This window comes from Manis javanica, chromosome 17, assembly GCF_040802235.1.
Source record: "Manis javanica isolate MJ-LG chromosome 17, MJ_LKY, whole genome shotgun sequence".
Lineage (NCBI taxonomy): Eukaryota > Metazoa > Chordata > Mammalia > Pholidota > Manidae > Manis > Manis javanica.
Genome location: NC_133172.1, coordinates 38834094 through 38856525, shown reverse-complemented (window position 1 = coordinate 38856525; position 22432 = coordinate 38834094). Strand labels below are relative to the sequence as shown.

The 22432-nt window shown below is 55.3% G+C and overlaps 1 protein-coding gene across 3 annotated transcripts; it reads right to left on the bottom strand.

The window, feature by feature from the left end:
• Positions 1-513: 513 nt before the first annotated feature.
• Positions 514-21422, bottom strand: CCDC102A (coiled-coil domain containing 102A). 3 transcript variants are annotated; one of them, XM_017676857.3, is made up of 9 exons: positions 21176-21414; positions 13317-14082; positions 11043-11269; positions 8638-8746; positions 6511-6627; positions 5964-6173; positions 4425-4595; positions 3404-3507; positions 514-1188 (listed from the first exon to the last, which is right to left on the bottom strand). In XM_017676857.3, exons 2-9 carry the CDS (start codon positions 13905-13907, stop codon positions 1059-1061), a joined length of 1659 nt encoding a protein of 552 aa, XP_017532346.3. In that variant the 5' UTR covers positions 13908-14082; positions 21176-21414; the 3' UTR covers positions 514-1058. The 3 variants fall into 3 exon arrangements, with proteins under 3 accessions (XP_017532346.3, XP_073081768.1, XP_073081767.1); XM_073225666.1 differs by lacking the exon at positions 514-1188 and adding an exon at positions 1274-1316 and having other exon boundaries at positions 21176-21422; XM_073225667.1 differs by lacking the exon at positions 6511-6627 and having other exon boundaries at positions 21176-21421.
• Positions 21423-22432: the final 1010 nt, after the last annotated feature.

Here is a 22432-nt window from a genome sequence, read left to right as displayed (position 1 = left end):
ACTGTGTTTTTAATAACTGTTTCTACCAGATTGAAGAAATCTGTTGGTTACAGAAGGATTAGAAATTAAATATCAAAAACAAAGTTAAAATTACCTGTAATTTCACTACCTAGAGCAGGGTTAGGGGGAAGATAAAGTATTTATTATTTATTGTGTTTATACCTACCTCTGGATAAACTACCACTCGCCTGAACTTCATTGCTTGCAGAACTCAGCAGGCAGATCCTCCTCTTCAGGGCATACCTTCAAGTATTCAATAATAACTAACCTTTATGGAACTCCAGATAGACTCATCTAATTCTCATTGATGGCTCTAAGAGATGGCTAATTTATAGATGGAGAAACTGAGGCTCAGAGAGGGTAACTTCCCCAAGGATGCACAAGCAATAAGGAGCAGATTTGAATCCATTTGGTAGCAGAATTGAAGTCTCCTCTTCTCCAGATTAGACATGCACCATGCCTTCTCCTTCCCCCCTCAGTAGGGCTGGATCACCTCAGATGATCACTCATTCCTTCTTTCTCACAATCATTTATTAAGTCACTTCACAGTCCTGAGCTCAGGTTTGGTGCCAGGTACAGGCTGGTGATGTCCCCACACAGCCTGCCCAGATCTGCGACACTCTCAGGCCTCTGCCCTGAAACCCGAGCTCCATTTATTACAAAAGACCGGGTTTATCACAATGCACTATGAACAGGTCCTCCCCAAGGCAGCCTGGGCTGGGGCCCCAACAGCTCTCCCTTGACATCCACTGCTCTCTGCATGAAGGTCCCGGGTAGGGAGGGGTGCCGAGACTGGGCCTTAGAGTGGTCCTGTGTTTATATGGGTCCAAGGACCAATGCATATATATATATATATAAAATATACATATAAAACATAGGCCACAGTTTCCCTTTCACGGGGTATCAGCAGGGTGGGACCACTGACACGCACCCTGGGAGAGAAGGAAGTCATTGCGGCAGGGAGCGGAGTCTGCTCCCAGAGTGAGCACGGGCAGCTGCACCAGTCCAGCGCCTGTGGGCCTGTGGCTGCAGGCCAGTCCTGCCCAGCCCTGGGAGCTCTAGGCCACCTGGATCTGCAGGTCCTCATCCTCATCCAGGTCGCTGGCTCCGTCTCCAGCCTCCTCGGTGCCAAAGCGAGCACTGCGGATCTTCCCGAAGAGGGGGACATTCTGCTGTTGCCTGCGGAGCCTGTGGGTGCCATGACAGGGGAGCAGAGCGGGAGCCTCCTCAGCTGGTGCTGACAGCAGCTAAGCCTACCCCGTGCCAGGTGCCTTTTACACACATTACCTCATCTCACATCCTCCTTCCAGAAGGCCCTGAAAATGAGGAGGTGGTACTGTCACCCCCACTTTACAGACAAGGAGACCAAGGCACAAAGCAGTTGTATAATTTGCCTGAAATCTCATAGGCAGCAGGGAGTGGGGCTGGGCCCTGAGTGGGGTGCTGGCTCTGGAGTGGGCAGGGGGCCCCTGAAGATGAGAGGCAGCTGCTTAAAGTCATGCTGCCAGCATTCGAACCCAAGCCAGGCTCCTAAGACCCTTGACAGAGAGCTTGGGGTGGGTGGATCTGAGTTCCCTCTGCCCCCAGGGTCAGTGTGAAAGCACTCTGCCCTAGTTCTTCCCCACATTAAAATTCCTAAGGCCAAAATTTACGAGGTAAACTTGGCCTCTAAGAAGAGCAGGTAGAGGAAATGCCCATCCCCCTGCAGAGTGGCTGCTGGCTGCATCTTACTGGAAGGCATGAATTATTAACAGGGCGGGGAGGGGCACAGACGGGGCCTCCATTACTGTGCTGTGATTTAGTGAGCTGTCCCCGGAACATTAAAGCACAAAAAGTTGGAAAATAAAATGAGGCAGCGGTCCTGGCGGCCCTGCCCTCCCCACTGGAAGCACTTGAGAGGCTGAGCAGAGTTCATGGTTTTTTGGGAGTTCATGGTTCCCAAAGAATGTGGCCCAGACTGCAGGAAAGCTCCAGGGCAAGGCACCCTTTTGAGGAGTGTGTGCTGCAGGCATGGAGTGGGTGGAGCAGGTCAGGCACTGAGTCTGACTTGGACTCCCACCTGGGCCCCTGTTCAACTCTATGGGTATCATCCCAGGCAGGTGGGGAAACTGAGTCTGGGTCAGCCATGTCACACAGCTGTCATGTCTTGCTCCACTGCCTACACTCTTAGGTGCAGGCACCCGGCACACGGTAGCACATAACACACATTCAGCAAAATGGGCTCAGACGGCAGATGGCCAGGAGGCAACCTGGCCTGACCACCCTCCGGTTGTGTGGCCATGGAAGGACTTCTGCTCTGTGCCTCAGTTTCCTCATCTGACAGCCCCCTAGAAAAGATATATTTCCCTTCCCCTCTCTCACAGGAGCATGATTCCGGGGCCACAGTATCTGACCCAGGTACAACCCCCTCGACCTCCCACCTGCTGCCCCAGGGGCAGCAGCTGACAGTTTCTCAGCCCTTGAAGATTTTTATAAGGCTTCATAAGCTCATACAATTCTCACAACCTCCATGAGATAAGAACTCTTACTGTCTCTGTTATACAGATAAGAAAACCCTGACACAGACAAGTTAAGTAAGCGGCCCAAGACCACACAGCTGCTAAATGCAGAGCCCCACTACCCAGGCAGTCTGGCTCCACAGCTCAGGCTCCCTCTGTTCTGTGAAATCAGAGGAGGCAGGTAAGGGCCTGGCTAGGGCCTGGCACAGGAAGTCGGTCAGCACCATGATTATGATACTCCTGCAGTGGGGGCTTGTGAAGCAGGGAGGGGCTTGGACCCCAAGGTCTTTGTCCCCTTATGGCTCTGGGTAAAAGCAGGGAGAGCGTGTGATTCACAGAGTGCCCGGATGGGGAGGAGCACAGCAGAGGGATGCAGAGTGTGCTGGGAGCGATCCTCCCACCCTGAGGCAGCCTGTCCTCTGCCGCTGAGGGGGTTCTGTCTGCCGTCAGGGTCAGGGCTCCTCTGTGTTCCCTGCCCTCCAGTCCCTCTGAGCCTGGCTGGCCTGGGGTCACCCCAGCCTGGAGACCTGGGGGCTTCTTGTTCTAATCAGTGACTCCCCAGACCCCTGGGCCCCACTTGCTGCCCCACCTTGGACCCGACCTCTTTAGCCACCCTCCTGGCCCTCTTACCACCTGCCCACCTGCCTGCCACAGGGGACAATTCCAGAGCCGACAGCTGATCTCACTTCCTGCACTCCCTTCCCCAGCTTCCTGGCCCTGGCCCTTCCTGCCTGGAGGGGACAGGATTCTGGCCCCAGGGTGCCAGGATCTCCTCCTTCTCTGTCTTCCCCTCTAGCTAGAGTTTGGGGCTCCGACATGATTGGGAAGTTTCCCTCGGCTGTAGGTCTCTCTGCCCTGGCCTGGAATCCTCCCCCCTGGAACCTGGTCCTCCCACCAGGGCCCACCTGGACTGCAGGTGTTCCAGCTGCACTTGCAGGTTCTCGCTCTGCTCCGTCTGCTCGTCCAGCGACCGCTGCAGCTTGCGTGCCTGGTTGTGGGCCTCGTCCAGCTGGGGGTGAGCAGGGACACAAGCATGGGGGGAGCAGGCAGTCAGCTTGGGCTGGGCCAGGCCATCTGCCATTCCTCTGTGGGAATGTGCTTCCTGCAGAGCAATCCTGGAAGCTCCTTTAAGGCCTAGACCAAGGCCCCCCTCCTATAGGGAAGCTCCCCTTTTGCCCCTCTCCATTGCTAGTGTCCTTCCTTTCCAAATTTACCCATTCTCCAATGCCCCAAGCTACTGACCCATCCATCAACCCACTGAGCCATCTATGTCAATCTTTCCACCTGCCCATGCATCCACGGAAATACCTTTTACCTATGGAGATAGCCACCTACCTAGTCACTATTTGTTAATCAGCTGCCCATTCACCCTGTTCATGTATCCTTCCACACTACAGACACATGTATCTTCCCATCTACCCACCCTTCTGTCCCTCTTTCCCTCTTTCTCCATTCATCCTTCTACCCACTGGTCCAGTCGCTTATTTTTTCATCTTTCCCCTGTTCACTCAGTGATCCACCTTTCCATAATCCACACTCATCCATCATCCATCTACCCATCTGTCCAGCCGATCACCAATCAGATCTGTTGTTACCTCTCATCCATCCATCCTCCCATCCATCAGTCCACCTCTTCCCTCATCCGTCTGTTCACCCATCATGTAGTCATTCTTCTGTCCATTTAAGCACCTACACAGCCAATGACTCATCCACCCATTAATTGGCTCAACCACTCATAAGTGTGTCTGTCCATTTTTCTTCCTACTCTACTACACACACACCTACCTACCACTCATCCATTGTCCACCCACTCTACACTGGGCACCTCCTGAGAGTCAGGCATGTGCCAGGTGCTGTGGACTTAGCGGCCACTCCTACCCCAGCTGAGGCTGGAAGGTGGCCTTTTGGGCCCCAGCAGGGCCTCACCTCATCCTCAGCCTGGGCCAGCTCCTTCTTGAGCTCCTCCACCCGCAGCCGCAGCTTCTTCACCTCTGCCTCATGCTGTTCTACCCGCCGGTTGGCATGCGTCAACTCTGCCACCTTCTCCTGGAACTGTTTCTTCAGCTTGCCATGCACATGCTTCAGGTCTCCTAGCTCCTGCAGGGGAGCACCAAGGGGGATGGGCTGAGGGTCAGAGGGCGCCAGGCCAGGCGGTCCCTGGGGCCAGGCAGTTCTGGGGCCCTGGGGCCCCTTCTCTCCAGATCTCTCCACCTGCCATCTGAAACACCACCACCAGATGTTTGGTTGGGCAGCTGGAGGCCAGAGGTGCCATCTGGTGAGGTGGGAAGTGAGGGGAGAGCACTGGGTGGGGGGACTCAGAGCCTCCACTATGGACACGTAACTTTGGGGTGCCAATAGAAATGGCATGATGTCCAGCAGGCCCCTGGAGCTGTCAGGTCTTCTGCAGAGGGATGAAGTCTGGAGTCTTTGGTGTATAAATGGCATTTAAAGCCCTGGGTCTGGGGATAAGCTCAGCTGGGGAGTCAGGGAAAGAGATCAGAAGCCAGAAATCTGGGAAGAAGATGAGCAGCCAGGAAAGTAGTTGCCCACTTCTGAGCTCTGTGGTCTCTCCAAGCCTCAGTTTTCACTTTTGGAAGATGGGGCTAGGCCAAGGGTGTCTTGACACCATCCTCTTCGTTCCATCTCTACCAACCTCAGCCTGTTCCAGCCCCCATCATCTCTTGCTGCCCCAGGTAACAGGGACAGACTCCCTAGTGGCCTCCTTCCACACAGCAGCCAGTGAGTACTCCGACTGCCACCTGCTCACACCTACCTCCTACTCTTTCAAGGGGGCCCCCAGCTGGTGCCTTACCTCCTACTATGTCCCCTTGCCCACTCCCCTCCAGTCACAATGGACTCCAGGGTTCCTCCAAAACTCCATGTCTGTGTCACTGTGGGACATTTACTCATGCTATTTCCCAATCATTTCACAACTAGCTAACATCTGCTTTTCCTTAAGACCTCAGCTCAAATGTCACTGACTTGGGGAAGCCATCCTAGGACCCTGGCCCTAAGTCAGGTACCCTGGTCTTCCTCCTCCCACCAGCAGTCATGGGTGTGGGATCAGTGTGCGTGCTGATGGAGAAGACAATGTGTGCACCTTCTGAGCCATCAGCTCCACGAGGGGAGGTCACATCCAGCCTGTCTGCTCACTGCTGTGTCCTCAGCACCTAGAACACAGCCTGTGCAGTCAGTGCTCAATAAACACTTGCTGGGTAAATAAAAAGGCTGTTGAGAGGATTAAGTGGTATAATAGACAGAAGCATGGGCACAGAGCTGGGACCACAGTAGGTGCTCAATAAATGGAGGTACAGTGATTATCACTGAGCCTGGCCCAGAGCCAGGAGCAGCAGCTTCCAGGGCGGCCAACACTTCCATCCTTGTCACTTGGGGTCCCTGTCCCCTTGGGGGCTGGAGCAGACACAGCAGGTCCCCTGGAAAGACGGGGAGGTGGGGTTGCCCCACCTTGTTCTTCTCGAAGAGTGCAGCCTGGCTGGCCCGCAGGTCGCAGTCCAGGGCGCTGGCTGTCTGCCTCCGCCTCCGGGCCAGCGCCTCCTCCAGGTCCCCAACCTGCACCCGGAGCTTCTTGTTCTCCCGCTCCAGGCCCAGCTTCTCTGTCTCCAGCCGCTCACGGCGACCCCACTCAGCTGCGTTCTCTGCCTGCAGCCGTTCCATCTGCAGCAGGACAGGACAGGATGAGAGCTCCAGAGGGAGACAGCATGGAAGGGCCTGAGTTGGATGCTGCCTCTCCCCCTCCCCCATGGCCATTTTTGGCTCCAGGAAGCAGGTCCAGCTGCAGTGGCTATAATTAACCTGGGCTTATTTCACGACGTGCAGGATGTGAGGGTGTTTCTGGTCTATGTGTGGGAGAGGCCTGCTCTCTGCAAACTGGAGTACCCTTGGGGTGTGGCTGGTCCCCCCACTTAGTGCAAGAGCCTGGTTCCTGCCCTCCTCCAGCTGATGGAAACAGGGCCCTGGTACCCCAAGCCCCAGACCCTCCTGGTGGCCTCACCTCACCCCTCAGTTCAGCCATCTTCCTGTCCATACTGGACCGTGCACCCAGCTCGTCCTCCAGGTCTTCAGACATGCGGCCCAACTCGTCCTGGTGGGCCTCCTTCAGGATGCTGAGCTGCATGATACAGCACAGCCTAGTTACGTGAGCACCACCCGGGAGTATCCCAGAACCAGCTCTGGGGGATGGGTGCTGGTGCAGGAGTGCTCAGCAAGGAGCCTGAGTGAAGCCCAAATGGGCCACCAGGATATCCAGAACAGACCCTAAATCTGACTATTTCTGTCACTTTCAACATCTCACCTCCTACCTCATTCCCACCTAGCCTCCCAGCGTCTGCCCTTGGCCCCCTGTCATCCTATTCCCCACAACAGTAGCTCAGAGTGAGCTTTTAAAAAACAAATCCAATCATATACTCATCCGAGTTCTTAAGATAAAGGCTGATCCCTCCTTATGGTATCAAGAACCCTGCATGGTTGGGCCCCTGCCCATCTATCTCCCCACAGCCTCATCTCCCATCTCTGTTTGCTTAGTTCCCTCCAGGTATGGCAGCCTCCTTTCTAGTTCTTAAGCACACGAAGTTCTGGTCTACAGGATTCATGAACACATGGTTCCCTTTGCCCATTACACTTTCCAGGTATTTTGCAGGACTAACTTCTCATTCTCAGGCCATGGCCTAAATGCTCCCTCCTTGGGGAGGCCTCTCCTATCCTCTCTGCCCAGAGAGGGTGCCCCTATCCTCTCCATCCCACTCCCCACTAGAATGGGAACTCGCTCATCTGTCCACTTCTGGGGCCCTGTGTGGTCTCTGCACAGTGTAGCCCTCAGTGTGCACTGGCTGGATGCATCCAGGGGATATGAACAGGGGTCTGCATGTGGGTGTGGGGTTAGCCACATCAGAATAGCCTGACATGCTTTAACATAGCACCGTTTTCCTGTTGTACAGCAGGAAAACCAACAAACTACCGCTTGGTGCAGTGACATTGATGAACCTTAAGCACATAATGCTGAGTGAAAAGAAGCCAGATATAAAAGACAATCTTACCTGCTAAACAGAACATTTGTGTTTTACTCACTTTTCTGCAAATGATCATACTTCACAATATGAAAAGATTAAAAACGCAGATTCCTGGATTTAACCCCCCCCAAAGATGTTGATTCAGGAGGGTGAGAGTGGGATCTGGGAATCTATATTAGCAGAGATTCCCTAAGAGATTCTGCCCTAAGGTCAGTCTTGTTCCCTTCCAGGACAGTGCTTCAGGCTCTGAGGTCTGTGATCCACCTTCTGGAGGAAATGCAGACTATCCAGCTTTCTCTGGGTGGCCGCGCCCCCTAGTGGCCAAGAGGGCCTGCAGGGGAGGCAGTAATAGCTCCCCAGCCTGACCCCTTGCCCTGACTCCCCAGAGTGAGGTGGTAGAATCCCCTCTCTGCCAGCTGGAGCCTGTTTCCCCATTTATAAGATGGGGATATCAGGACTCATCCTCCTTGAATGCCATGAGGCTCAATGAGGTCTCACAAACTAGACAGCCAATGAATGCTACATCCAGACTCTTCCCTTCATCCTGGTCAGCAAAGGCCAGTGAGATTTAGCTTCCCTTGCAATCTCATCTGTTACTTGCTATCCTCCAGCCACATTGGCTTCTGTTTCCTGCACACACTAGGCTTGTTCTGGCCTCAGGACCTTTGCATTTGTTGTGTCTTCTGCCAGGAACTCTGCCCCAACTCTTCTTGAGGATGGCTCCTTCTAACCCCTTTAGGTCTTGCCTCAAATGTCACCTTAGAGAGGCCTTTTCTGACCACCACTTAAGAGATCTATCTCTCTTACTCAGTTCTGACTGCTTCATAGCTTATGACTTTATTTGCCTGGTTACTGTCCAAACCTGCACAGGAGGCAGTAATGGCTACCCAGCCTGACCTCTTGCCCTGAGTCCCCAGAGTGGACTCAAAACCCCTACAAGAGGGGCTCCTGAAGGCAGGGACATTGCCTGTCCCAGCACCAGAACCATGAATAGCAACTGGCCAGTGCTTGCCAAGGAATGAATGAATTCCCTTCTTTCTTCCATTCCCATGGTGAAATCCAACAGCACAATGATGGTTCCTCCAGGCAGCCCCCCAGTCTCCAAGACTCACTTGCTTGAGCATCTCCTGCTTGGTCTTGCTCAGCTCCTCGTACTTGATCTTCCACTGGCTAAGCTCCCCCTCCAGCTTTTCAATGTTCCTGCTCAGTGCTAGTTTATCCCTGGGGAGGGGAAAAAGAGAGGCAGACATGGGGATGAGCCTTTCGGGGCCCTCTGCTCAGAGTGCTCCTGTGCAGTCTACACCTGTGGTGCCCACGTCCAAAGTCCTTGCGTTGGTATTCAAGGCACCCCACACTGGGGCAAGCACCCCAGTTTTGCATTTCTCCTGGAGCTGTACCTGCTCATGTTGTGGGGAGGTAACGAGGTCTCCAGGGCACTGCCCATTGCTGGGCACGAACCTCCCCTTCTCTGGGCCCCAGGCTCAGCTGCCAAATATGACCCCTGTTCCTGTCTCATATCCTGTGGGTCCCTGTAAAGCTTGGCTTGAACACATGATTTTGCATTTAGAAAAGCTGGAAAACACTATCCAGTGACTCTTGGGTGGAAAGGTCCCCTCTTACCAACATCACTGGGTGGGTCTCCCAGGATCTCCACTCTGCACTCCGTCCAGAACATGAATGAGGTGCTGTGGAGAACAGTAGGGTTCCTGGCCCTGGTACAAGAGCTGTGCTTATCACACCCCAGCAAGCTGCACCTCTTGAGCCTGCCTGCTGGTCTCCCTTTCTGAGACTCTAACACCGCGTGCCTCTCACATGGGGTTCTCAGAGGAGACAAGGCCACCCTTGAGGAGGCATGATAGAAATCTGTGGGGGCATTTTTGGTTGTCATGATAACGGAGTCATTTAGTGGGTGGGGACATGCCCAGGATATCCTGCCCATCCAGGAATTGTCCTGCACCCCATGTAATGCAGGCATGTCCCCTTGGACATCCCTAGGGGTGAAAATGATCCAAGCCTAGAACCTCACTCTGATTCCCATATAAACAGAAAGCACCTTGTGTCCTAACATAGTTTTCCAGGAGCAGACTCACTGTGTAAGTTGAGGGAAGACTGCACTTTGCTTTGTTCGCTTGGGAAATCTCATCACCACAGCAAGACCACTAGTATGCTGTCAACTCTGTACACCTACCCTGCTGCTTTTCTAGTTGTGCTGGGAGGTGATTTACATGACAATACACAAAAAGCTCCAGCACAGTGCCTTGAGTACTACACAGTATTTGGAGTACGTGCTACATAGCTGTCCCTGTTAGCATCACTATCCCTCCATATAAAGGTGCCAGATTGTGATTGCTTCATTATTCTTTCTAGTGGAACATGTCCAGGTCATGATACACATATTTTATTAAAAACTGTTTTCCTTTCATTTCTACTTTGTATTTCAGTGAGTACAACAGGTTGACTTCTGTTTGTCTGTTTTGCTTAAACAGACATTTACTGTCTCACAACCCTGGCGGCCAGAAGTCCAAGATCAAGGTGTTAGCAGGGATGGCTCCCCCTGAGGGCTGGGAGAGAGAATCTGTTCCCAGATCTCCCCGAGCCTCTCTGGTGGGTGACTGGCCATTGGTGGCACTCCTTGGCTTAGAGAAGCATCACCCTCATCTCTGCCTTCATCTTCACAAAGAATTATGTTGATTAAAAAAAAATTATGTGTGTAGATAGGTTATATATTGTCTATGTATTTAATCTTCGGACAGAAAAAGGGGGTGTTACACAATATTCACTACAATCAGGCTTGGGCCCTAAGCAAGGTCATGGGTGACCTCCAAGCTCTAAATCCACTGGTCAGTGCTCAGTCCTCTTCCTGCTGGACCAGCTGATCACTGCCTCCTCTGAGAGGCAGTTTTTTTCTCCCTGCTTCCCTGCTTCTTCACGGGCTGCCTTCTGTCTCCTTTGCTGATTCCCTTCCCCTCTAACCACTTTGTAAATGTGGGGCTCCATCCTATGACTTCCTCTCCACCTACCCCAGCTCATGGTTTTCAGCACCACCTCTGCGCTGTTACCTCCAGCCCAGACCTGTCACATGAACTCCACACTCATTATTCATATACCTGTCATCTCAAACTCAACCTGTTCAAAACCAAATTCTCAGCGACCACTCCTCAACCTCCCTGCCCCTCCTGCCCTGCTTTTTACCTTTGCCCATGGCACTCTCTCCCCACGAGAACATAAGCTCCATGAAGGCAGGGATTTGGGGTCTTACTTATGGCTGTATTCTCACTGCCAAGCATACTGTCTGACCCAGAGCAGATGCCCAATATGCAGTATTTGAATTAATAGAAATTACTTGCATTGGGTCCTTGGGTACAGCACCAGTGCTCTAAAGTTCCAATATGCAGCCTAAAGCATACCATCAGCCTTCGGTGAGTCTCATGTTCTCTGACACTGATTGTTACGCTCTGAGGGTGCTCTGGCATGGCGTGGCCCACCCGCCTGGCCCCTTCCTGCCTCGGGGACTCACTCTCGCTCCTTGAGCAGCACCTTCTGGGACTCATCCAGCCGTAGTCGCAGGGCGGTCAGTTTGGATGCATCTTCCTCAATGGTGGCTGTGTCCTCCCAGGGCAGCCGGCTGCGCTCCTGGCGGCCCAAGCTGCCCCGTGGGCCCCCAGCCCCCACGCTGCGTGCCTCCCAGCATCCCTCAGGTGCCTCTGGTCTGCTCTTTAGCAGGTTCTCCACTAGCTCCAACTCCTGTGGGGAACAAGATGGAGGTTGGGACAGTGGCTGGTGAGCCCTCACACTCTTGGCCTTCCTCATGGCTTCTCCCAGGCGCTGGATCAGGATCAGCCTGCTGGGCAACCCTGGGCAAGTCACACAGCCCTTCAGGGCCACAGTCCTCTTCTGTAGTCTGCCTCTGCATCCCTGGAGAAGGAGGGACACACCAGCCTCTGGGCCTTCCCCTTCACCTCCCAGATCTGCATTGTCAGCCACCAATTTTCTTCCAGGAAATCCTGGAAAATTTCCCAGCACAGGTGGTGAGCTTCCTGTCATTGGAATTGTGCAATCATATATTAGGACATGGGTATGAATAAATAAAGAAGTTGGGATTCTGACAATGGATAAGAACTAGATTCCCTCAAAAGAATTCTGACTTTAAGATCCCATTTTTCAGGTGCAAACACTAAGGCATTGGGAGATAAGTGGCATGGTAAAAGAGGCCCAGTAGGGTGGCCCCTGTGAGCAGAAACCAGCTCCCAGACAGGAAATGATGAGGGATTATTAACTCAATGCCAAGTCTCCCTCCTCCCCTCCAGCCTCCCCTTCCCCTCTGTCCCTTCAGCCTGCCCCTGCCCAACCCCAAGGCCTGCCTCCAACCACAAACCTGAGACCCCATAGCCTCTGTTCCAGCCTGGCTTCCTCTAGAGCCCTTCCAGAAGGGTGTGGGCAAGCCCCTTCCCTGTCTAACCCTCAGTTTCCCTATCTGGACTGGGACAGTGGCCCTGAGATGCCCCGAGGAGAGATTCTACTCCTGTATCTCAGACTGTCTCACTGGGGGCCTTGGACGCCACCTGTTCTAAAGCCCCATTTCACAAATAGGGAAAGGGAGGAAAAGGATTTCTGGATCACAGAGCACATTAGTAGCTGGCCTGGAGAGCAAATTCAGACTGTAGCTCAGGTGCAGTACCTCCCACTGCTGCACCTGCTACCTCCTGGACTGTCACTGACAACCAGAACAAGGAAAGCACATTGCCTGCCACACAGAAGAGCAATGAAAGTAACCTCCACATCCCAGGCAGGCCTAGGGAAGAGGGGATTTCAGCCACTAGGGGGCAGAAGTGCCCATTATAGCCTACAAGGGTGGAGGAGGCTTGGTAACGTTAGTGGGTGGGAGGGGGCAGCCTAGAATTTTAAGTGGAGGAACTGGCCCATCTGAAATGGATCTGGGAACAACCTGAGCCTGGACTCTACCTCTAGATGGCCTGCTGGCGACAGGCCTGCCTGCCACACCCACTGTTATGCTCCAGCCGAACTGATTATTACTATGGACTCTGGAGTTCACCTCCGTTCAACTACTCAGCAACTCTACTGACCAGCAGGGAGCCACTGGTATTTAACCTCTGTGCCTCGGTGTCCTAGTCCCTAAAGCAAACACCTCAGGGGCTCCTGTGAGAACTGACCACACAGCACACCTGCAGAGCTTAGCCCTCCAGTAGGCACACACTGAATGATGGGAGCCGTTACTATTGCTTTTGCACAGGCAGCTTCCATGCCTAGAATGTCTTCCTGCACTTTTCATCACAGCTAATTCCTCTGCCTCCTGGTAGTCTCAGCTTATACGGGACCTCTTCCAGGAAAGCTTCTGTGAGGCCCCATCCCCAAAGCCTGGATCAGAGACCTCCTCTGGGCTCCCAGTGCCCTGACAAGACCCCACCCCTCAGCTTTGATAGATAAGGGTTATAACAGTTTCCCTCTCTTGCAAATTCAAGTTGAACTAAATCAGGGCTTCAGTTCTGCTATCAATGCATGCCTTTAGGCAAGTTCTGCTGACTACTTGAGTGTGAAAGTGGAGGGACCTCCAGAACCTGGGACTGTCCGCCGTGGGGGTCTCCAGATGGGAAGTGACTTGGGGGCCCCGCGGGGCAGAGCCCGACTCGGAAGACTGAAACGTCTTGGGTGACCAAGCCCTCATTATCCCCCGCGGGCCCCGCTGCCTCCACTTCAGCGCAGGCCCATCAGCCCCTCCCACTTCTAGAGCAGAGCTAAGGCCCCGCCCAGCAGCCCCAACCTTGCCAAGCACCTGGCTGCCCTGAGGCCTCTCCGACCCGACGTCGCGCACCGGCTCGTGCTCCCGCTCTGGCTCAGTCTCGGGACCATCGGGCGTCCTGTCGGTGGATCCTCTCGCGCCCCGCAGCCGCGCCAGCTCTCGGCCCCGCGCCTCGCACTCGCCCTGCGCCTCCTGGCGCTCGCGCCGCGCGCCCGCCAGCTCCTTGTTGAGCGCGTCGAGACGCTGGCGCAGCTGGCGTACCTCCTCGCGTGCGCGGTTGCGCTCGGCGCGCACCTTGCTCCATTTCTCGCGCCAGTTGGCAGTGCAGTCCGACCACCAGCGCATGGTCTTCTCCATTTGCGCAGCCCGCGCCCGCGCCTCCTCCAGCTCCCGCAGCCGCAGCTCCTCGCGGCTCTCCCAGTCCCCGTCCGCCAGTAGCGCGGGCGGCGGGGGCAGCGGCAGCGGGGGCGGCGGTCCTGGGGAGGGCGTGCCGCTGGGCGGGGTGGGCGGCAGCGAGTCGGCCGGGCCCATGCACTCGGGCGATGGGCTGCCCAGGATTGTCAGGAGGCCGCCCTTGGACAGCTGCGGGGACTCGGTCAGCCGGGGGCTCGGCCCGTGGCTCATGGTGCCGCTGCGCGGGAGGGACGGGGGGCGGGCAGTCCCTCGGCCCTGGGTTCAGACTCGCGGCCGAACTCAGGGGTGGCGCGGGAGACGCGTGCTGGAAGTGATACTACTGAGCATGATGGCCACCACTACCCACTTCTCTCCCAGCCGCCGGGTGGGGACTGTCTCCTCGGACCTGTGGGAGAACACAACCGTTATTAGGGTGCGGAGGTCATCACAGATGATAACCGTAAGATCGGCCGGGCGACGGGAGTGACCCGCAGAGGGAACAGCATGGGCAAAGGCAAGAGGAGAGAAAGTGGTCTGCTCCAGGAGAGCACTAGGGAGGCTGAAGTGGTGAGCGACGGCCTACAACCCTTTCCTCACCACTGGTCTCCGGCCTCCCCTTTCCAGTCCCTTCACCCTGCAGCAACGGCAGCTGATCTGAAACTCTGATCTGCTGTCCTGGACTGAATGGGGTACGACACTCCCCATCTCCACCCAGAACGCAGCAGGCTTGTGCTACCCCTGCTGATGGTCCCCTCCCTGCCTCTTCCACTAGACCTTTAATCCTTAAAATTTATCTGAGATGTCGCTTCCTCCTAGAATTCCTCCAGCACCACATCAGGCCAGGTGGCTAGCCCTGGCCCACGTCCCTATAGTTTATCATCACTATGCTAACCAGCCTTGCTGTACCGTATTTCTATGTCCTTGTACGCTCCCCATCCTCACCCCAGACTGTGAGTTTGATGAGAGCAGCGACTGGCTCCTGGCCACTGTTTCAGTCCCAACATATGATGACAATGACAGTGACATTTGTGGAGGACCAACTACAGGCCAGGTACCATGCCCAGGGCCTGCTGTGAACTATCTCCTCTCAACAGACTCAAGAGAAATGATCACCATTTACCAAAGAGGAAAAGGAGGCTCAGCAAGGTTAAAGCCCCAGAGTTCATGCAGATACGCTATCTAGAGCTCAGATGCGAACAAGCGTGCCTGGTGGTGTGATGGAAACAGCCATGCAGTGGGTGTGTGGTGCAGGGAGGTTTTTCACCGCTGGGCTCTGCTACTCATGGGCCATAGTCCCTAAGAGAGGTGATACATGTCCCTCTCTATCCCTAACCTGCCACCCACCCTCTCCCTCCACTGCGGTCTTGTGCTGACCATCAGCTGCAGCCCTTCCTGTCATCACGCCCTCCCTTCCCCCATTCTGCTGCGCCTGTCCCAGAGAGCCTCACCTCGGCCCCTGAGGCCCTGCCCTGATGGCCATCCCTTCCTTTTCTAAGAGACTGACCATTGCTGTGCCTGTGGGACTCTCAGCACCATGGGAAAGTGGTGCTTCACAGTGGCTGGTCCCGACATTGCCTGGTCAACCCCCTGTGCCCCCTCTTCACCCTCCTCCAACCTCTAACCCCCCCAGATTGGCACTCCCTTCCTGTCCTGCCCCAAGTCCCTTGTCCTTGCCCCCAAGAGGATAGAGGGGCTCTCCCTCCTTGGGTCAAAGGAGGTTTTTGACCCTGCAGTTTCTCCCATCCCTGCCAATGATGCCCTTTCCCAGGGGGCCTCACCCTTGCTGGAGTCTCTGCTGGCATGTTCCTCTCACCAACCCCCTTTTCCCCCTTCCAGGGCCCATCAAGTGGTCCACATTTGCTGTCTCCATTCTGTCTACCTCCCTTGCTTTCTCTCATCAGCTATGCCAAACTGGCTTCCAGCCCCACTGCCCTAGCACTGGGCAGTCTCAGCCCTCACCAGTGTGCCCTCTCTAGCTCTGGGCACCATTCATCCTGCCTGCTTTCTTGATCACTCTCTTCCCAGAACACCACACTCTCCGGGGTTTCCTTCTACTCTCTGGATGACCCCCATCGCCTCCGAGGGGGCACGCTGGGCTCTCCCTTGATGGTGTCGCCTAGTCCTGGGCCTCCTTCTCTCTTTGTCCCCACCTGAGCCTTCTTGCCATGTCCTCAGTAACCCTGAACATCTCTCCCTCCAGCCCTGGCTGCCGTCCACAATCTCCTGCACCTCTACCTGGGTGTCCCTCAGACAACTCAGACTCAGCCTGTCAAAATGGAACTCACCTTCTCACTCCCCCACAACCAGCTTCTCCCTGTGGATGCCCCTTTGGCAGAAGAGAATTTCCTCGCTCCTTCACATTGTGGGGGATATTCTGGAATCTGCCTCCTCCCAGGATCTCCTGCCCCTGCAGCCTGCCACCTCCACATCCTGCCAGTCTGTCTGCCACCCATCATATATACCTATCCACTTTCTTCCTACCCTGCCACTAACCAGTCAAGGCACCACCATCATCTCCCACCTGGGTGACTGTAGCCACCACCCTTCCTGTCCAAGCTCCCCACCCACCCACTTAAAATCCATTTTTAACATCAGCAGCCAGAGTAGGTTTTTAAAAATTCAAACCTGATCATGCCAGGGGCCCACTCTTTGTTATTACCGGTAGCTGTGACCTCTCTCTCACTAGTGTCAATTCCAAGCTCACCCATCTCCCCAAATTCTTCCTTCCCAAAAGGAGCTACAGCTCACTGATCCCACTGTCCCCACTGTCCATGCCATCCCTCCTCCCCTTGCTCAGCTCCTGGTCGCAGGTCCTAATCTCACCCTTAGAGATACCCTTAGTGACCCAGCCTCCTCCCCTGTTCCTATCTCCAGGCAATGCCAGCGCTGGTCACTTCCACTGCTCTGCCTGCTCTTGCTTTCGCCTGTACAATCAGACATTGCAGGTTGTACATCACCACGTGGACCAGTGTTGGTTTGACTTTGTGACTATTAGCGTCTCGGTTCCTCATTGCTGCTCAGTGATTCTCCTATATTCTTTTGTCCCTCTGCTGTTTGCTTCTTGTCTGTCTGCCTTCACCAGGCATCAGCTCTAGGCCCAGTTCTCTCACCAACTTTATGTAAGCTACTGCCCCTTTCTAGGCCTCAGCTTCTTCACCTGCAGGGGTGAGGAAGCCCAGTTCTTCTTGATTCATCTAGACACTTGTTTTTAAAAGGCAGTTTCTGGACCTCACTTCCCCCAGAGGGTCATGTTCAGTACGTGTGTGGCTGAGAATTTGCATTTTAATAGTCCAAGTTTGGGACACTGGAGTATTTGGTGATGCCTTGTCACCACCCATTGTTCCATACACACAAACTCGTATGTCTCAACTCCAATACACCTGCAGAAAGTTATGCACCCAGACTGAGCCTTGTAGATCCAATTTCTGGTTTCCCATATGCCACCGACTCCCTGAGGGATCCCTGGCAGGCTGAGGGCCTTCTCTGTGTCTCAGTCTCTGCCTGCACAATGAGAAGGCTTGCCTCAATGGCATGTGCATTCACAGACATTTTTGCCCACCTAGATACATTTGTAGACACACACACACAATCCTTGACACATAAACACAGATACAGAGACATGGGCAGGCACATGGATGCTCTGAGACACACCCATGTGCAGACACAACTATACGGATGCACAGAGAAACACTCACCTGTAGGTATAGTCACAGACTCACCTGTAGACATATACATGCCAACACATAGATGGATACACCCAGACACGTGCAAAGATACTCATCTCTAAGACAAGTAGATGCCCACACACAAACTTGCAAATGTACACTCACACTCCTTCTCTCCCCATTTTCCTGGTCCAGCTCCATATGGAGAAGCTCTTGGAAAAGAAAAACAATGTGAGAGCCTGTGGGGGAGGGGAGGAGGCAGGAAATCCCAGTGCCAGTCTGGCAGCCCAGCCAGAACTGTGCTGGGAATGGGGGGTGTTGAGGAGGTCCTGGGGTCTGGTCCCAGTCTGATAGGCCCTTCCTGCAGGTCCTGAACTGAAAGGGTGGCAGGGAGGGGGCCACAGCCACTTCCTCTCTGAGAGCTGCCACGCCTGGCATGGGGCTTGGCAGGGAGGGGGCAGCCCACTCCTTCCAGGAATCCCAAGCCTGTTGTGCAGGCGCAGGGCAGGCGCCACCCAGGCCCCTAATGGCTTCCAGGTGCCCACACTAAAGGCAGGGGTGGGCTCCAGACTCAACTACTGTTCCCTTTCCAGCAGCCAGCCCGGTCCCTTCTGGGGACTGGGGGAGGAGGGTGGGGAGCAGTGGGGACAGAGGAGCTCTGAACAGTCCTCCTGCAGGTCCAGGGTCCCATGGAGTGTGTGTGCAGGGTGGGTCCCATGGTTGATTTTCTGGAGAAACCCAACCCCACTTCACCAGGAACCCTGCACACCCACATAGATGCAAGGGCACCCAGACCTTTCCTAGCAATGCCTTCCCTCACCCCCACCCCACTCACATAGCACAGCCTTGGGGACACACACTCACACAGCCCTGGTAATGTACACACTCACCGAGAATCAGATGCAACACAGAGGCTCGGCTTGCAGTTAGAGAGAGAGGCTCCAGCTACCCTTCCCCACCAGAGTGTGCATATATATGCGTGGGGGGGTGGTTTCCTGATCCTCCCAGGGTGTGACCCCCCATCCAAGGAATAGATCAAGGAGGGACCAGCCACCACAGGCCCCAGGGAGCCTTCCCCACCTCACTCTTCCTTCTCTGGCCCCCCACCAGCCAGACAGGTCTATTCCTGCTCTAGCCCTCAGGGTTTCTGCTCAGGCTGTTCCCCCTACTTAGAATACCCCCTTCAGAGTCTGAACCCCCCCACCCATCCTTCAAGCTCAGTTCTACCACCTCCAGGAAATGCTTTGATCCCCCCTGCCCCATCCCTACCTAGGGAGCACAGCCCTATAACCTTCCACAGCCAGATCTGGCCAGCAGCAGAGGCTCTCCCCTCAGCCCAGAAGGGACAGACAGTTGTGCCACCCAGAGCTTCTAGGACAGGCCCTGCATATAAGGTTTGCTTAAAACTGGCTGGTGGGGAGTACAAGGATAAACCATGACCTTTTGTCCCCTTAGCTGGGCAGCAGGTTTGAGGGGGACTCAAAGCTCCTGAACCCCAGCTCCACAGCCATCTTCACTGCCCCAGGCAGCTGCTGGCCCACTCTAGGACAGAAACAAGAATGTTTTGATCTGATACTTACTTTAGGCTAGGCCCTCATCAACCCTGTCCGCAGAAAGTGCACAACAGTTCCTGCTGCTCATGGACCTGTCTGGAATGTCTCTGTCTCTCTTTCCCCATCAGCAAACTCCTACACATACTTCAAGACCCACCCTTGGCTTCCCTTCCTCTGGGAAGCCATTGCTGACCTTCTACACATATGATAGTGCTTCCAAAGCAATGGCACCCCCCTGTTCTTTAGCAATGGTCACACTGTGAAGTCCACAAGGGCATCTTGGTCTCACTGGCTGTCAGCACTGGGCCCAGCATACACCAGGTGCTGTATAAATGCTACTAGGGCTGACGGATGGAAGATGGAAAGTTAGGGGTCCCTTTGTGACCAGGAAGGCTGAGCCATCCCAGGGATCAAGAGTCACTTTGTGGCCAGGCTCCCAGATAGGCAAATGTCTGAGCCTGTCTGTGGCCAAGGTCAGAGACAGAGGTCATCTCATGGTCAGGGGTCAGACCTTTTACTCAGGAAGCCTAATGGGTTCACAGGGGGACAACTCTGTTTTGTCCCCAGCAGGTTTAGATGACACTCAATATCCACTGAGAGGAGTGAGCAATGCTGAAAGCTGGATGGGGGCCAGCTGAGGGGGTTAAGGGTTGCCCAGTGGCCCAACTCTTTCCCCCAGCACAGAAACCAACTATGTCCTCCCAGAACCTTTCAGGGGGGCTCTGGGGTTGGCCCACGCTCACAGCCCTGGCTGTGGGCAGGGAGCAGAGCCCGGCAGGAAACCACAGAGGACAGCCTGATTGGATAAATGCAGGGTCCAAGGCTGGTCAGCCCACAAACTACAGGCACCTGTCCCTCTGACCCGCTGCCTGGGCTCCAGCCATTAAACCTCCAGGACAGGTCTGAGAGGGTGAGAGGAGGGGGCCAAGCTGGGCTCTGGGGAAGGCAGCCCACGTCCCCCCATCTCAGACCAAGGAGCCACAAAGCTAGATCAGAGTAGAACTCCTTTCTTTACAAATGGGCCAACTGAAGCTCAGAGGAGCAGCTACTTGCCCACAGCCTCATAGAAGGCCAGCAGCAAAGTGGGAGGAGGCGTTGTGTGTGGGGTGCTGGAATGCTAGGATTGGATGCCTCCCCTCCTGGGTCATGTGTATCTGAAGGGCACAACGCCCTGGGGGCACCTATGGATACAATCCTCAGGCACCAGACCAAGTGGCAAAGCATAGCTGGTATGGGAGGGGGTGGGAGCCTTTCACGGGGCAGGACCCCAGCCCTGGGCCTTTCAACAAGTCCTTGAACTATTCAGTCTTGGACAGCACAAACCCCACTAAGTCCCAGCTTTGCATTGGCATGCTGTGTGATGTCTGAAACTCCCTGACCTCTCTGAACCTGTTTCCTTTACCTGTACAATGACAAGAGGCACTAACAAGATTCCTAAAAGCTCTGTCCAACTGGTGGGCAGGCCTTGTGCCAATGTGAACCAATTCAACCCGGACACACAACCCGCACTTAAGATAACAGAAACAGAAACCCCACGGAGGGAATGGGCTTGCCAGATACCACCCGTTGGCTCCACCAGAACGGTGGGGCTACTGAGGCCCACGCCCTTCTCGCACTGAGCCACCGTTCCACCTGCCCCAACTCTTTCCAGAAATTCGCTTCTGCCTTCCCACGACCAAGAGTCGCCTTAAGTCTTCACTTCTGTCCCCGTCGCGACCGCCACCCCCAGCCTCCCGGGTCCAGCAAGCCGTCCCCCTCCCCCTAGCGGCGGGCGGTGGGCGGCAAGCCGAAGGCGGACGGGGCTCCCGACTCGGTGCAGCGCGGTCCCGCCCATCCCACCGCGCGGCCCCCATTGGCAGCCGCCGAGGGCCTGGGGCAGTGGCGCTGTGCTCCGATTGGTCGGCGTCGCCTGTCCATCCCGCACTCGCGGTGGTGACTACGTTGGGTCCCCCGGGAGAGTTTCAAATCCGCCCCCGCCCGTCGCCCCCCTCTCGTCCAGCCCCGGGCCGCTGCATTCCGAAGGCGGCCTTGCCCTCCCCTCCCCCGGCAGCCCCTCGGCACCCGAGGCCCCGGGCCCCAGGAGGTGGGGGAGCCCGGGAAGGAGGCTAGGAAGTTCTCTCTGAGTTTGGGGGCTGCTGCGGACGCGGGAGCCTCTGCTGCTCCCCTCTCATCCAGTATGCCCCCCAACGTAACCCTTTCCCTCCCGCCGAAGGCTAGCGGCCTGGAGAGAGTTTCCGGGATACGGTGGCTCTCCGTCCCCTGCACTGCAGCTCCCGCTCACCTCGGCCGCTGTCCCGCGGACTCCGGACGTCCGACCCGCCGCGGCTGGGCGGAGCGGGCACGGGGCTTGCTGCGGTCGCCGCCGGGAGGGCCGAGGGAGGGCCGCGGAGTCTCCTCCTCCTCCCGTCCCGGGGGAGGGGAGGGAGAGGAGACGGCGGGCGGGGGCGCTTGGGCCCCCGGCAAGCTGCTACCCAGCAGCGACCCCGGCCCGCCGAGTTGCCGGGGTGGGGGCACCAGCCGGACTTTGGGGCGAGGGGCGCGGGTCGGGGTGGCTGATTCTGCTAGAGACTGGGCCGGACCCGGGCGGAGGCCCCACCCCTGCTTGGGGCCGAGGGTGGGGGGACGGAAGTCAGGGTCAGGGGACCTGATGGGCCTCGTCTTTCCCTCCTCAGGTTTCCCGAGCGCCAACGAGGTACTAGGCGCTACAGAAGTTGGCACCGCCTGTTTCGGGCTCAGCACGTGGAGGAGCGTGCTTTCCAACTGTTCATTTTGTTACCTACATTCTGCCAAGTGCCAATCCTGCCACCGACTGGCCGTGGAGCAGCGAGTCTCTGCCCTTCACCGGGCCTCAGTTTCCCCTTTGTTCGCTCCCGTTTGCACCCAGTGGCTGTGGGGCTTGTTTTCCCTTGGGAGTAGAATGTCTGACATTTTGCCCGGAGAATGGGCGGTGGACGCTGGGATGGCCTCTCCTCAACACATCCTGTACGCTGGGAGGCCCACTGAGGTGAACCCATCCAAAAAAGGACCAGAAATACACAGAGATAAGGGGAGGAGACGGTCTTTATCTTGAAAAGAAACTGAAAAGTGATTAAGATAAATTAGTTTTAACCTATGATTAACAATATTTAGATTATGATTGCAACCTTGCACACATTAAAATGAGCAGAGAATCGACTTTGGCTAACAGGAGGGTGCTATTTGCAAAAGTGTTTGAGGGTTTCACATCCAGGGGTCACTCTGGATTGTCCATAGTCAGTTCTTCTGAAGGACGCTGCCATCTTACAGATGTTCTCTTCTATGGTCAGCTGCTGCTCCATTCCTACAGCACTACTTCCATTAACTTCCTGAAATTCCATACTTGGTGCAAAATTTGTAGTTCGCTTGCCAGTCTGCTTGCTTTCCATTTGCATGGTTTAAAGTTGATAGCATGTGACAATCATCCAGAGGCCGATTTGGGTGGGGATATGGTGTTTGAGAAGGAACTAATGTGTAACTGTTACAAGGCTGACGTTTGCTCACTGCATGCACCTGGGGCCGG